The sequence below is a fragment of the Trichechus manatus genome, unplaced genomic scaffold (genome assembly GCF_000243295.1).
Source record: "Trichechus manatus latirostris isolate Lorelei unplaced genomic scaffold, TriManLat1.0 scaffold00031, whole genome shotgun sequence".
In the NCBI taxonomy this organism is placed as follows: domain Eukaryota; kingdom Metazoa; phylum Chordata; class Mammalia; order Sirenia; family Trichechidae; genus Trichechus; species Trichechus manatus.
Genome location: NW_004443967.1, coordinates 17,477,084 through 17,492,886, shown reverse-complemented (window position 1 = coordinate 17,492,886; position 15,803 = coordinate 17,477,084). Strand labels below are relative to the sequence as shown.

The following is a 15,803-nucleotide window of genomic DNA, read 5'->3' as shown; positions in this document are numbered from 1 at the left end:
CACAACAACAGGGCGGCCTATTACATTTCATCTGGGAGGGAGGTGCACGGTTCCGTCACCAGGCTGTTGATTCTGCTCGCACTGAGGGCCCACTAAAACCAAAAGCCCGTTGCCATCAAGTCGATTCCGACTCACAGCGACCCTGCAGGACAGAGTAGAACTGCCCCATAGGGTTTCCAAGGAACACCTGGTGGATTCGAACTGCCAACATTTTTGGTTAGCAGCAGAACTCTTAACCACCGCGCCACCAGGGCTCCAAGTTCCCACAGAGAGAGTAAACACTCTGAATTAACAGTCTAAATGCTCCTTTTGAGTGATAGAGGGCTCAGTGAGTCAGAGAGAAAACGCAAGTAAAGACTCTAGCAAATGCTTGGAGCTGAGTAGGTCCTCAGCACGTACTGGTATGCAAATCAATGAATAAATCAAGCGAATTAATGAAACAAAGTAATTAATCAAACTAATCAATTAAACTACTAACTGACGCTAATTTCCTAACGTCTCTATTTTTATTGAACACAAATGATTTCCATGCTCGCCAGCCTCCTCTCATGGTCTTTGCATTTTTTTAGTTGTTCAAGCCGCGCAACTTGCCGCATCTCTGAGCTCCTGCATCCAATCTAGCAGCACATCCTGGGGACTGCCTCTCCGATGTGCGTCCAGAATCTAACCACTGCTCCACACAGTGGCCCCGACTGATCTCCCCGAGCCAGTCTCGTCCCCAGACAAGTGAAAGACCACTAGACTCATTTCTCCAGTTTTAACGGGATCACAGGCTCATGGTGGGTTTTGTAAAAGCCACATATAAATCTGATGCCTGGAGAACGAGGGAGAATTGTTTCTATGAACTGCTGAGAGCTCGGAGACCATGCACGCTGACGGACATCAGCCCTTTTAAACACGGGCAGACAGGCTCAGTTCTAATCCTAAAGCCTGTTTCCCTGGGAGCTGCTTCCATCCCACCAGGAGCGGCCTGAGAGGGGGAACTCCCTGGAGAGAAAGAGGGACCTCGGGGTCAGGAGTCAGACCTGAGCCTGGAGGAGCCCTGTGGGCTGCATCCTGTTAGCCCCCCAGTGGGGCCCAGGCTGGGCAGTGATGTCCCAAGCCTGCTGGCTGCCCTCAGGGCTTGTTTTGGTGCTGAGGCTGGTGTGAAGGGCAGCCCCGGACAGAGTCCATCCCCCTGCAGCAGGTCACCCAGGTGGCCCTGGTACAGATCCGCCCCACAGTTCCTGCTGTCTGTCCCCTCTGCACCCCATCTCCCAGGTATCCACACTCCCCTAGCCTGGGGCCACCTTTGCTGTTGTGGTCCCCATCAGGGAGATTCTAAGCCCTCCACAAAGCTGCTGAACCCCCTACAGCTCTGTGTTCTATCACTTCTACACTGGTCCAGGAACCCTGGTGGTGCAGTGGTTAAGAGCTTGGCTGTTAACCGAAAGGTCGGCAGTTCGAATCCACCAGCTGCTCCTTGGAAATCCTATGGGACAGTTCTACCCCGTCCTACAGGGTCGCTATGAGTAGGAATCGGCTTGGTGGCAATGGGTTTGGTTTTGGTCTTTCTATGCTGGTCTGGGGTTCCAGAGGCTCTGAGGCTTCCCTGTTTGTGGCTGAGAGCACTGAGCCCGAGCCCGCGGGAGGGGCACTGCCAGGCTGACTCCACAAGACGGGCTCTGCTGCTGGTACAGGCGGCACCCTCGCCCCCCCGCCCGCCTGGCCACCAGGCCGTCCAGGCCTCAACAGCAAGTGCAGGCTGAGCCGCCAGGAGCGATGCAGGCCGCCCAGGCCCGGGGCAGGGAGACCGTCCTGCAGAGCCAGGTGCCAACACTGAGCCGCGATGCCGATGCAGAGGTCCGGCCCCTGAGCTCCGGGACCCCCACACTCACTCGGCACACACGCTCACAGGAAGCTGCAAGGCAAGGCCCGGTTGGTCCCAACTCCCTGGTCACGCAAAAAAGTGAAAATCTTACTGGGAAGGATGTTGGGGTATCTGTTTTTTTCTCTGTTTTCTTCTTTATTTGCCTGTTCGAAAGTTCCGTGCACGTGTCCCGATGGTAACAACTGGAAGACAATGAAGAGTCAGCACGAAACCTGACGACCCCAGACTGTGCTTCTGTCAGCTTTCCTACCGGGCGGACCGAGAAAGCACGTCTCTGGACAAACTGCCTCTGTCTGTCTGCCCGTCCCTGCCTTGGACCCTGCTCCAGGCCCAGGGCCCAGGAATGAAAGGAGACGCCGGCCCTGTGTCCCTCCGTGCTCTTCGTCATGGGGCCGACAGATGTGTGGACAAAGTGACCGTCTCCGTGAGCTGGGCCCTTAGCTGCACAAAGCAGGGACCTGCCCTGCCCTCCCCACCATACCCCCAGGCCCCCACGTCCTGGCCCCGAGCAGGTATACCTCGAGATGGATGGACAGACCAAAAGAGAGCTCTGGACAGAGATGCGGGAGCAAGAAGCTGGGAAGGGAGGTGTTAGAAGGGGGTGCTGTGACTTCTGTGCTGGTCTGCAGGATGAGAGAACGATCCGGGCAGGGTGGAAGGGACCTTAGATTCGATCCTAATCCTGCTTAGGACTCAAGGCGTGCTCCGTGGACCAGTGGCTCCCCAAATCATGACCTTGAACATGAACCTGACCATGGGCCGGGCCTGGGGGCCACTGGGCGTCAAGGAGTAAGCAGTCATTTTTACGGATATGCCAGGCTCTGTGCGGTGAGCAGGCCAGCTGCTCCGGCCATCACCACACGCCTACTAGGTGACCCTAGGATCACCCCATTTTCTAGGGGAGGAAACGGGAACCCAAAGGCGTGGCAGACTCGTCCCGGGTCACCTTTGCAAGCACGGGAAAAGCTAGGCTTCCGTGAGTCCTGCTGTGGCCCACGAGCCCAGGTCAGGGTTCACAGCACAGCCTCGTCACAAAGCTGCCCTGTGCCTGGCTTTGCCCACCCTGTGGGCCCCGCCCACCTGACCTGCCACCACAGCATGCCCAGACCTGCCCTCCCAGGGCCCAGACTTCTCCACCACAGACTCAGCCCTGCCAGCCCGGTGCTCACCGTGGGTTGCAGCCCAGCCCCTTCCCATCAAACAGGAGCGCACAGGCAAGCTCTGCCAGGTGGGGCTGAGGGAGCAGCCCGGCCGGAGCCTCACGAGGCTGATGTGGTCCTGGCTCCACGCCCACCTCCAGCACCAGCTCCACCTGAGTCCTGCACTCTGCCTCAGCGCTGCTGTAACACGGACCTTCTTGACCTAACCTAAGGAGTCCCTGGATGGCAAAAGCTTGGCTGCTAACCAAAAGGTTGGTGGCTCGAACTCATCCAGAGGTACCTCCAAAGAAAGGCCTGGTGATCTGCTTCCAAAAGGTCACAGCCCTTGAAAACCCTGTGAAGCAGTTCTACTCGGCACACGCAGGGTCGCCATAAGTCAGAATCGATTCAAAGATATCTGGTTTGGTTTTGACCCAACATAAACGTTACATTTGTGGTAAAATTCTAGAGCCTTCTCTTTTTTGAACCCAGCAATGAACATAAAAATGAGGAGTTCCCTCTTCCTGGGAGATGAGGCCGTGGTGGTGTGGTGGGTGGAGGAGGGGCCGCCGGGTCTGAGTCCCTGATATGGACCTGACTCTAACACCCGGGCTGCCGGGACCCCTGAAGCTGCCCGGGACCCCCGCTCCACGGGTGGCACAGAGGGTCAAATGAGGTCAGGAATGACCACAGCCTGTTCTGGGCCTGGCGCTTTCTTGCCTGCCTATCTGCCCTGCCCAGGGACTCCAAACCTCTGAGGGGCTCAGGAGACACCGGGGAAATGAGGGGCGCCTGGGAGGGGCCGGCTGTGACTCGGCCACCCCTGCGGGGCCTCGCTCGAGCCTCGCCTGGAGGAGCTGGGGGACAGACAGCTCGAGGTTGACTGCCCGATTATGTAAATGGGCTGAGGAGGGTTTGTTCGATGGTTTGAGGTGAGATTCATTTCAATGGGTGTATGCCCCCTTCCACAGTGCTGGGAGGCAGCAAAACGGACTCATGAGGGGAGAGCTGTGGGCGGTTAAGCAGAAAGTCCCCGCTGTTTGCAGCAAGCTGTGAGGGCCTGCTCGGTTGTTTACTGCCCCGCTCCCCTCCTGCTGAACACCCCCTGGGCATTTCTAGACACCTACGATTGGGTCAAAGGAGCCTTGGTGGCGCGGTGGTTAAACTGCTTAGCTTTGAACCTAAAGGTCAGTGCTTCAAACCCACCAGCCACTGCTTGGGAGAAAGACCTGGTGATCTGCTGCCTTAAAGATTACAGTCTGGGAAACCCTACGGGGCAGTCCGACTCTGTAACACGGGGTTGCTGTGAGTTGGAATCGACTCGACAGCAGCGGGTTTGGGTCAGGCCCAGCAGGGGCTTGAAATAAACCTTTCTGGGAAGGCCCTCACTCACCAGCCAGGATTTAGCCTGGGCCTAGATCCAGTTCTCCTGTGTCGGGTGGAGACGACAGAGGGCCGACATCAGCGTCCCGATAACGCCGGCAGCCCCAGAGGGCACTGTGTGCAGACACTGGGCTCCCTCACGCACCTCCCTCATTTACACAACCAGACAGCCCCATGGGGAAACTGAGGCAAGCAGAGGCCCTCAGTGCTGGGCAGGGGCAGGCCTCGGAGATGCACTCAGGTAGGTGACTCAGGCACTCATGCCACAGCCATCCACCACACAGTCCCCAGCACCATCCCCTTTCCATTCACACCGGTTCTCCTCAGCTGCGGATGGGCGACACTCAGCTCCCCAATCTCATTTGTTGACCGCTTTGAGGCTCAGCTGCCCCGCTTTCAGGGTCCTGGGGCAGGTGCTCAGGGTCGTCACCAGGTGAGGATAGAGAAAGAAGGGGTGTGAGAACCACACCCAAGGATGTCCACTGAGGAGCCAGGGTGGGCTGGTCCTGGCAGTCTCCACTAGTGGGGTGCTGGGAGAGGCCTCACTTTATAGAGGAGAAAACTGGGTGCAGAGTGACAAGCAGCTACCCAAGTTCCCCCAGAGCCAGGGGCAGGCTCCTCACTCTTGACTCCAAGTTCACTGCTGTCACCCCTATCCATACCCCCACCCTGTCAGTGGGCAGGGAGGCCTTGGGTGGTCACCTGAGAAGGCAGCTCAATGGCAGGGCTGGGACAGGACAGGACAGGAGGTGGGGGGGCCAGTGAGGCTCTCACCTGGGGTGCAAAACGTATGCTAACCTTTTAAAGCTATATATATATCTGTGTTGTTGTCGTGTGCCTTTGGGTCAATTCTGACTTACAACAACCCTGTAGGACGGAGTAAAACTGCCCATAGGGTTTCCAAGGAGTGGCTGGCGGATTCTTTTTTACAGTTTCTGCACGTACAACTCACCGACACTGACTATATTCTGCAAGTTGTGCAACCCTTCTCATCCCCTTTTCGGAGCAGTTCCTCCCCCATTAACATAAACTCACCGCCTCCTAAGCTTCCTATCTAACTTTTCCAGTTGTCAGTTTGATCCCACATAGATAGTTCTTTAAAAAAAGCACACTGCTCGAGGCAGACATTCTTTGCTCGTTAAGTAAAGCCATATCAAAACTAATGCAAAACAAAATCCATGGTGACCAAAGTACAAACTTGTAAACAGGGACAGGACGGGGAACAGTGTCGTGACAAGCTGTATTGGAGACCGAGGTGGCAGGAAAGACCAGGAACACCGAGCCGGTCTTGTTTACAGCTTTGCTATTTTGTTGGTTGTGGATTGTTCGCATTAATTTCTTCTTTTAAATAACTCCCCATTCACCTTCCTCCAGCCCTGGTAACCTCCAGGGTAATTTTGCCTCCATGCACGTAAGTCAGGACATACAATACTTGTCCTTTGTGTCTAACTTTCACTCAGCACAGTGTTTTCAAGGCTTCCCTATGTGGTAACACGTAGTAGGACTTCATTTCTCCTTAGGGCTGAATAATATTGAATTGTATACGTATACCACATTTTGTCTACCCATTCATCTGTTGATGGAGGCCAGGTTGTCTCTACCTTTTAGCTATTGTGAATAATGTTGCAATGAACACCGGTGACAAGAATCTGTTTGAGTCCCTGCTTTCAAGGCTTTTGAGTATACGTATCTAGGAGTGGGATTGCTGGGTCATATGGTATGTCTATGTTTAACTTTGTGAGGAATTCATTCATTTGGGTATTTTTAAATGTTACAATAAAAGTGATTTATCCTGACGACTGAGTGTTTGGGTGCTCCTTAAGCTTTGCGCCTCCAATGAGGGCCTCACCTGTCTGACCCTGGCCGACCCCACCTGCAGGGTTTTCCTCACCTCTTGAGATGTTGCAAAGCCAGCACATCTGACTCAGAGCCCTGCACCAGCAAGCCCAGCCTCCACACGGAGAAGCAAAGAACAAGGGGAAACGGGGCCAGGAGGGAAGGGAGCTTACAGCACGCTGGGACAGTCATTGCGAAAAGGGGGACTTCAGACTTCTCTAGCCAGGCCCACAGGTTGCAAAACAGGACCGCGTGGAGCTGTCTCTCAGTAAGACTTAATTTTTCAACAAAAAGGGAAACCGTTTAGAAACAACAAGGAAGCCATATAAAGGCAGGTCGAGGCTTGTGCTAAAAATAACCAAAACGCAGTTTAAATGCGCTGTCATCTTTCTGCGCCTAAAGGTGCTTCTCTGTGAAAAGTCACGTGTCTGCAGCCAGACCCTCACCATCTTTAAAACCCATTGCCATCGAGCCGATTCCAACTCATAGCAACTGTATAGGACAGAGTAGAACTGCCCCATAGGGTTTCCAAGGCTGAAATCTTTACCGAAGCAGACTGCCACATCTTTCTCCCGAGAAGCAGCTGGTGGGTTCGAACCGCCGACCTTTTGGTTAGCAGCCAAGCGCTTTAACCACTGTGCCACCGGGGCTCCTTTCGCAGTCTTTAGGTGTGACAGTCGCACCGGCGTTGCTGTTCACGAGTCTAAGACAGGCAACAACCCCATCCTCACTTCACAGATGATGACATGGGTGGGGTTCAGAGGGGTGAACTGAGGTGCCCAGGCTTGGGGCAAGAGGCAGAGCCCGGCGAAGGCCAGTTCTCCCGCTGGAAACCCCACCTCCTTCAAACTCCACACTTGGCAAGGGGCCGTGGGCAAAAAGACGGAGATGCGGGAAACAAAACTCCAACACCATCCCATGAAAGGATAAACACATGAGGTCCATCCATACATAAGGGAACGTTACCCAGCCATAAAGAGAAACGAAGTTCTGATACACACTGCAACGTGGATGAACCTTGAACATGTTATGTCGAATGAATTAAGTCAGATACAAAAGAACAAATACTGTATGATCCCACTTACGTGAAATATGCAGAAGCTTGTTTCTGGTTTACGAGGGGAACGGGGAAGTTAGTGCTTAGGGAGCATCGAGTTTGTTGGTGGTGGGATGATTCTGAAACTGATAGTGATGATGGCTCCACGCCATGGAGAATGTAACCAAGGTCGCTGAATGTGTACACGTAAAAACAAAATACTATCCGCCACGAGGCCTGGACAGCAGACAGGAGAAAACTGTCTCTCCGTGGATATGTATGTACGTAAAGTTTTATCTGATATCCTGTGAATTGTGAATCTATTATATGTATAAAACACATTGCCGTTGAGTCCATGCTGATCATAGTGACCCTACAGGACAGAGTAGAACTGCCTCATAGGGTTTCCAAGGAGCAGCTGGTGGATTCAAACTGTCAACCTTTTGGTTAGTTACCAGCCTGAGATCTTAACCACTTCGCCACCAGGGCTCCGTTATACGTATATATGTACTTATAATGCATATAATAGATTCATATACACATATACACAATTCATAGGATATTAAATAAAAATTGACATCCACAAGGGGAGGTGTCATTAGCGTGCATCTATACTTTTTGGTAACATTTTGGCCACATTTTGGCGAGAGTGAAAAGACCAGGTTTCTAGTTGGGGGAGCACACCGGGAGGTTAGATCTGTCCTATCAGCTGCTCCATCGCTGTTGATGGCAGAGCCACAATGGAGTAGCAGGGTGAAAGCTAGTGGAGCCTCGTGCTCACGCTCACACGCTGAGTGGACATCAGCTGCCCTCCGCCCAGTGCTGTGTGTCCCCTCCAGGCCACTCCCACAACTGTTCTATTGATGGTGGGATGGAGGTGCAGAGGAGAGATGACCCCCCACTCCAGGTAGGTCCCCAGGAACCCATCAGAGGAAGTTTGGGAGCTCCATTTCTCTCAGCCTGAGGTGTCCACACTGCACTTTGCCCAGTCCTTTGTCTCTTCTCCGCACTGTCTAGAGAACGGGTTCCATCACCTCGATTTCAGAGCACAGCCTCACAGTGTGCGAGCTGCCGCTAACTCAACTGTCCACTAGAAACTAGATCAACCGTCTCGTTTTACACAGGAGGACCGAGCGTTCAGGAAGGGGCACCCGGCAGAAACCAGGCCTCCTTGGACTCCCTTTTGGGGACGGTGAGGCAACTGAGGCAGGGTCTGAGTCTCTGGGGTGATCTATCCTGAACTAGGATGTCGTATTTCACTGGTCCCCCCACCGACAATACCACAGGGGCCTCCCACACTCACGTTGAACTCTTCACGGAAGCGCTTGCAGTCATCCGCCGAGCGCATTCGGATCTCCTCCTCCAGCTGCGCCACGGGGATGGGGAAGTACTTCTTGGGCCCCGAGGGTGACCTGCTCAGCAGCATCACTCTCTGCTGCTCTGTGGGACAGAGAGACATGGCAGCCGCTTAGCCACTTTGCCGGATGGGTGACTCATTAACCAGGACGACATCCCAGAAGAAACGACACAGTTAGAGGGAGGGACACTTGGCTAAAATCACATACCCAAGAGCTAAGCAGCTGTGAACAGCTGAGTCCACATCTCCAAGTCTAGTGATGTGCCACATCACAGGTGTCCCTCTGTCCTGTGCTACCTGCTGTCACCAACCCCAGACTCCTTACCTGCCCAGCTCACCCATCCACCACCCCTCTCTCCTTCCCTCCACCCCTGCCCCTTCCACAGATGAGTTAAAGCAGTGTCAAGCGCCAGCACAGGTTTCCAGTTTTGGAAATAGAAAACCAAAAACCAAACCCACTGCTGTCGAGTGGATTCCTACTCAGAGTGGCCACCCTATAGGATTCGAACTGCCGACCTTTTGGTTAGCAGCCAAGCTCTTAACCGCTGCATCACCTTGGAAACAGAGAAGAGCTAATTATAGGTGGGTTCTCTGGGTGGCACTTGACTGCTAGCTGAAAGGTTGGTGGTTCAAATCCACCCAGAGATGCCTTGGAAGACAGTCCTGGCAATCTGCTTCCAAAAGGTCATGGTCACAGCCTGAAAATCCTGTATAGCCCATTTCTACTCTGCACACATGCGGTCGCCACGAGTCAGAATCAACTTGATGGAAACTAATGACAACAACAGTTATAGGTGGGAGTCCCTGGTTAACATGCTCTGCTGCTAGCTGAAAGGTTGGAGGTTCGAGTCTACCTAGAAGTGCCTTGGAAGAAAGGCCTGGCAATCTATGTCCAAATAATCAAATAACCAGCCATTGAAAACCTATGGAGGGGGCATAGTTGTGGAAACTTCTTAAATAAAACCAAACACCTCACGGACTGAGCTACTGAGCTTGAAGGCTAAGGACCATCGTCTTGGGGGACATATAGGTCAATTGGCATAACGTACTTCATAAAGATAATGTTTTACATCCTAGTTTTGTGAGTATTGTCTGGGATCTTAAAAGCTTGTGAGTGACCATCTAACATACAACTATTGGTCTCTTCCCATCTGGAGAAAAGTAGAATGAAGAAAATCGAAGACGCAAGGAAGCAATTAGTTCAAAGGACTAATGGTCCACGTGAACGACAACCTCCTCTAACCTGAGACCAGAAGAGCTAGATGGTGCCCAGCTACAACGGTACAGAAAGGAACACAATGGAAAATTCCGGTTAGAGTGGGTGAAACATGTACAACAAGATTTAAATTCATGAAAAAGACCAGACTTACTGGTCTGATAGAAACTGGAGGAACCCCTGAGACTATCGCCCTGAGACACCCTTCTAACTTGGAACTGAAGCCACTCCTGAAGGCCACCTTTCAGCCAAGTAATAGACTGGCCTATGAAATAAACAGTAACACCCGTGAGGAATGTGTTGCTTAGAACAATCTACTATACGAGACCAAAAGGGTAACATTTGCCCCAAAGCAAAGACGAGAAGGCAGGAAGGGGCAGGGAAACCTGACGAGTGGAAACGGGGAACCCAGGGTGGAAACGGGGAGAGTGCTGACACATTGCAGGGACGGCAACCAACATCACGGAACAACTTGTGTATGAATTATTGAGTGGAAAACTAATTGGCTGCATAAACTTTCACCTAAAGTACAATCAAATGTTTTTTAAAGAAGATTATTATTCAACAACAATTGTAAATAAATTTTTTAAAAAATCTGTTTTACTTCTTGGTGAGAAAGCAAAGTTGCAGCAGTGTTTCCTCCAGAACCTTCTCCACAATCGGGTCCAGATGAGCTTTAGATTATTTAGACAATAAAAAAAACAGAAACGAAAAGGAAACCTATGGAGCAGTCCTACTCTGGCACACACGGGGTCACCATGAGTCAGAATCCATTCCACGGTAACTGGTTTAATTACAGGTTTCTCGGTGAAAGCGCAAAGCCGACTAAGGATCAGTTAGGATTCGAGTCCCCCTCAGGTCACTCAGATCCACTGGAAAAAAAAACAAACCAACCAACCATCGAGTTGATTACGACTCATAGCGACCCTATAGGACAGAGTAGAACTGCCCAATAGGGTTTCCACGGAGCACCTGGTGGATTTGAACCACCAACCTTTTTGGTTAGCAGCCGTAGCTGTTAACCACTATGCCACCAGGGTTTCTAAACTGGGCTCCCAGGAAATGAAGGGACGTCTTCCTTGTTCCGGGGTCGGTGGGGGTGTTGAAAAGGAAAAGGGCGGGGCTCTGAGGGTCTTCCTGGACAAACTGCTTCCGCAATGTCAGGCTGCGAGACTAGAAGCAAAGACCCAGCGTGCGTCTTCTTCCTGGGCAGGGAGCTGATGTCCTTGACACGGTCAACATGCCCACTCTGCGGTCGCACCTGCAGACAGGCCTGCTCCCACCTGCTGGGTCTCTCTGGGGCTCAGCCAAGGATTTCCCCCACGCCTCACGCCTCCCAGAGACAGACCGGGGATCAGATGAGCGGGGCTGGGGTCTCTGCTATTCCCCAGCCACACCTGCTTCCCTCTGCGCACAGGGCAGGGAGGCAGCTGGCGACAGGGTAGGGCACGGAGGTGGCACTGGAGGGGCCCTGTCACGGAAAGGGGTCACGGTCCCCCATGCACTGCAAAGCCCGTTCAGCGTCTGTCCGTGCTGTCCCACGTCTGGGCCATGTCCTTTGTTGCTGATGTGCTGCTCTGTATCTTGGGGTCAGTTTTGAAATTGTATTTGTTCCCGTCGCATTGTTCAGGAGGAGTCTGATTTCAGGAAGTCGCAGTCAACGAGGTAAACCTGTATTTTTAAGTGTCTGCCTTACGTGCCTTCCTCAGCCAACTCAATGCGTGAGAACAAAAAATGGGCCTCCGCGAGCAGCATTTACAAGGCAGTAGCTGAACTTAGATACTAAAAGAAAAAGTGGAAATGCCCCCACCGACTCTAACCAGTAGCCGTGGAGTCGATTCCGTCTCAGGCTGACCCCAGGTGTGTCTGAGTAGAACTGGGCTCCATAGGGCTTTCAATGGCTGGTTTTTTGGAAGCAGGTCTCCAGGCCTTTCTTGCAAGGTACCTATGGGTGGACTCGAACCTCCGACCTTTTGGTCAGTGGCCGAGTGCTTACCCATTTGCGCCACCCCGGCCCTCCCAGTGACACTAATGGTAAAGTCTTTAACAGAGCCAGCGTTCTTCTTTCACCGTAACCTTGATTTTAGCGGAGCACTTCAGATTACAATCTGGACGGTCTTATTTTAGGACGAGTTTGAAGAACTCACTGCAAAAATGCTGTATGTCACAACCCTCTGAAAATAACAGGATATGAACAGTCTCTCTAGAGAAGGACCAAACAAAAATGCCTCTGACTTGTTTCACACAGTAGAGAAAACCACCCTTGAGGTGACATTCTAAAAGAGTGAAGGTCTTTGGTTATCAACAGATGACAGCACAATACCAGGCAAAATGAGATGAAAGTCGAAAAGCCGAGAAACGTGAACTTCACTTTAAAAGGACAAGCAGCAACAGGAAGCGCGCCCTGCCCGAGGAGGAAGGGTGCATCCGGCTGCACCAAGCCCGCGCCCAGCCCGAGTGACCGCACCTTGCTCCTCTAGGATGCCGTTGGGTATCTTCTTGTCGTTGGCGCTGACCACCGCCTTCCGCTGCTTCCGGAACCTTGGAGGCACAAGACTGGTTAGAGGCAGCAAGTCTAGGTTCTCAGGAAACTGGAGCCCGGGCGCAGGTACCCACCAGGTGAGCCTGGAGAAGCTCCTCCTGCTGCTCATGGCCGAGCGGGGGCTCCACGGCCTGGCCACGCTGCTCCTCCTCGCCGCCTGCCCGCCCGCCCTCCTGCCCCCACCACCAAGTGGCTCACTTCCTCTCAGCCCGTCTGAGCAAGTGCTGGGACACTCCTACCTGAAGAAGTAGGCGGTGGCCAGGAGGAGGAGCCCCAGGACGAGCAGCAGAGGCAGCAGCAGCCAGGCAAGCTGTGGCCGGGTAGCACCAGGGTCTGGACGGCCTGCGGGGCAGAACGGGGAACCGAGAGGGGGAGCATGACTCCGGTGGGGCCTGGACAAAGGAGGAGTCCCGACACCAGACTGCACTTCCCAGTCTGCAGAGTGGACCCCGTTAGCCTTTCTTTCTGGCACCCGAACCACACTTTACAGTTTGAAGTCCCCCCATTACCCTTCCTCCCGACACCAGGACCCCACTGCACCGTTTCTAAGCATTTCCACACTCACGGTCCATGGTGTCCACAGAAGCCCTGGGACGTAACAAGGGGGCAGCTTTTGTGGTGGCCGAGGACCAAGAAGGGGACTGAGGCCGAGGGCTGGGATGAGCTCCCAGACCCCGCCATGGCCAGGGGCCTGTCTCCCCAGTACCCCCAGTACCCCCAGTCCCTGCCACACCTGCCTGTCCATCTAACGGGGAGGCAGAGGAGAGGACGTGTGGGACTCCCTGAGGCTCTGTCCCAGGGCGGCGCAGGGAGCAGGCCTGACCTTGCCACGGTCCACCCCTTCTAGTTCCCCGCACCTGCAGAGTGCCCAGTGCCCCTGGGGTGTCCACCACCCTGCCAGCCTGCCGTGTCTTCTAAAGGTCATGGCCAGTGTGCCCCCTCGCGGCCCCCTAGGCTGTCACCTCCAGGGGTGGGGCTGGCTCCTCCCTGGAGCGTCCCTGTACCCCCGGCCTCACGCCGGCTCTGGCGCCGTCTGTACTCAGGGCATGTGTAGTCCTAGCAAATGCTGACAAGGGTGTTGATCACGTGACACTAGATGTACAATGCACTGAGGACGCGTCCGTCCGTGATGAGGGTGCCCCTGCCACAGGTGTGGGCACCCTAACCCTTCCAGTGCGCCCCTCTACATTTCCGCCCACCCTCGCTCCAGGCAGCGCCACGCCTCCTCCATGTGGCTAGTGTGCTGAGGGCCAGGCGCCTGGTGTCCCTGCAGCGTCCCCTGGCCGGGTGATGGTGGTCCCAGCCCAGAGTGGTTTGTTCTGGGCCCTGGGCAAACCCAGGTCAGGGTCAGGCTGAGTGGCTGAGGGCGGCTGCCCACCCCTTCTACTCCACTGCCCGGGCTCTGCGGCTGTCCAGCCACTGCACAGCTGCCCGCAGGAGCAGACTGTCAGAGGCACCCCTACCTGCAATGCCACGGAGCAGCCCTTCCCTGCCTGCCAGGGCACTGACATCTCAGGCACAGCTGACTCCAGAGCAGAGCTGACCCCTGGGCAGAGTGGACAGTCGGTCAGAGCGGACACCCGGCAGAGCTGACACCCGGGCAGAGCTGACACTCGGCAGAGTTGACACCCGGGCAGAGCTGATACCTGGCAGGGCTGACCCCGGGCAGAGTGGACAGTTGGTCAGAGCAGACACCCAGCAGTGCTGACACCTGGGCAGAGCTGACTCCCAGCAGAGCTGACCCCGGGCAGAGTGGACAGTTGGTCAGAGCAGACACCCAGCAGTGCTGACACCTGGGCAGAGCTGACTCCCAGCAGAGCTGACCCCGGGCAGAGTGGACAGTTGGTCAGAGCGGACACCCAGCAGTGCTGACACCTGGGCAGAGCTGACTCGCAGCAGAGCTGACCCCGGGCAGAGTGGACAGTCGGTCAGAGCGGACACCTGGCAGAACTGACACCCGGGCAGAGCTGACAGCCGGGCAGAGCTGACACCCTGCAGAGCTGACCCCGGGCAGAGTGGACAGTTGGTCAGAGTGGACAACCGGCAGAGCTGACCCCGGGCAGAGCTGACACCCGGCAGAGCTGACCCTGGGCAGAGTGGACAGTTGGTCAGAGCGGACATCTGGCAGAGCTGACACCCGGGCAGAGCTGACACACCCAGCAGAGATGACACACCCGGGTAGAGCTGACACAGCCGGGTAGAGATGACACACCCGGCAGAGCTGACACACTCGGCAGAGCTGACACAGCCGGCAGAGCTGACACCTGGGCAGAGCTGATCCCCAGGTAGAGCTGACACCTGGACAGAGCTGATTCCCGGACAGAGCTGACACCCGGGCAGAGATGACACACCCAGCAGAGCTGACACTCTGGGCAGCGTTGACCCCCGGCAGAGCAGAGCACGGCCCACCCCAGACTGGTGCTTCCCCTCCCCACATGGTCCCTCTGTGCTACCAAGGTTGCCTTCCTGGAGAAGGAGGGATAGCTGCCCTGTCTCCTGTGGGAAACCCCCACTTCTGCCTTTGCACAAAGGTTGGCTGCTGGGTCAGCTTCTGCTGTGCCAGTGACTGAACCCCTGCTCGTGGGGTTCTGAGGGCTTGGGCGACCTCCCTGAGGTGTGGGCAGGCCTCGGAGGGTCGCAGGGTTGCCTCAGTCAGGAAGGGGAGCACTGGACTACAGACCCTAAGCCTGTGTGCAGGCAGTGGGTAGGGGCCATGTCAGGAGGCTGCACGGCCCAGCCTCCACATTGTCCTGCCTGGAGGACAAGGCTCCAGGCACAAAAGGTTCCATTGAGCATCTGTCCTAGAGGATGATGGTGCTGAGTGATGGAAGCCCAGAGGGGGCGTGGTATACATGAGCAGAGTGTCCCGATCACAGGGGAGTCATTGTTCAAATAATATTCATACTTCCCTTAGAGAACAGGTGAGGGTTCAAAGAGCACTCCACACAGAGGGTCTCCTCCAGATAATACACCTGATAATCCAAGGCTTCAAAGTAGAAATAGCACCTATTCACTCTCTGCTGTGGGAATGCCGGGTTACTGAGCATGTCAGGGCAGAAGCTGTACACAGGGGGTGAGAAGTGTATACAGGGGGTGAGAACTGTACACGGGGAGTGAGAAGTATACACAGGGTGAGAATTGTACACAGGGTGTGAGAAGTGTACATGGGGTGTGAGAACTGTACATGGGGAGTGAGAAGTGTACACAGGGTGAGAAGTGTACACGGGGTGTGAGAAGTGTACACGGGGTGTGAGAACTGTACACGGGGTGTGAGAAGTGTACACAGGGGGTGAGAAGTGTATACGGGGGGTGAGAAGTGTATACGGGGGGTGAGAACTGTACACGGGGAGTGAGAAGTGTACAGAGGGTGAGAAGTGTACACAGGGTGTGAGAAGTGTACACGGGGTGTGAGAACTGTACACGG

The 15,803-nt window shown here is 54.6% G+C and overlaps 1 protein-coding gene across 5 annotated transcripts in view; it reads right to left on the bottom strand.

Moving 5' to 3' along the window:
- Positions 1–15,803, bottom strand: part of PTPRE (protein tyrosine phosphatase receptor type E) — a 112,516-nt gene that overhangs the window by 37,286 nt on the left and 59,427 nt on the right. For 3 of the 5 annotated variants that reach the window (XM_023730058.1, XM_023730057.1, XM_023730056.1), the window contains exons 3-6: positions 12,619–12,721; positions 12,305–12,378; positions 8,568–8,704; positions 1,962–2,052 (exon numbers count right to left, since the gene is read on the bottom strand). In XM_023730058.1, the coding sequence (XP_023585826.1) occupies positions 1,962–2,052; positions 8,568–8,704; positions 12,305–12,378; positions 12,619–12,721 (405 nt within the window). The other 2 variants (XM_023730059.1, XM_023730060.1) reach the window with 2 other exon arrangements.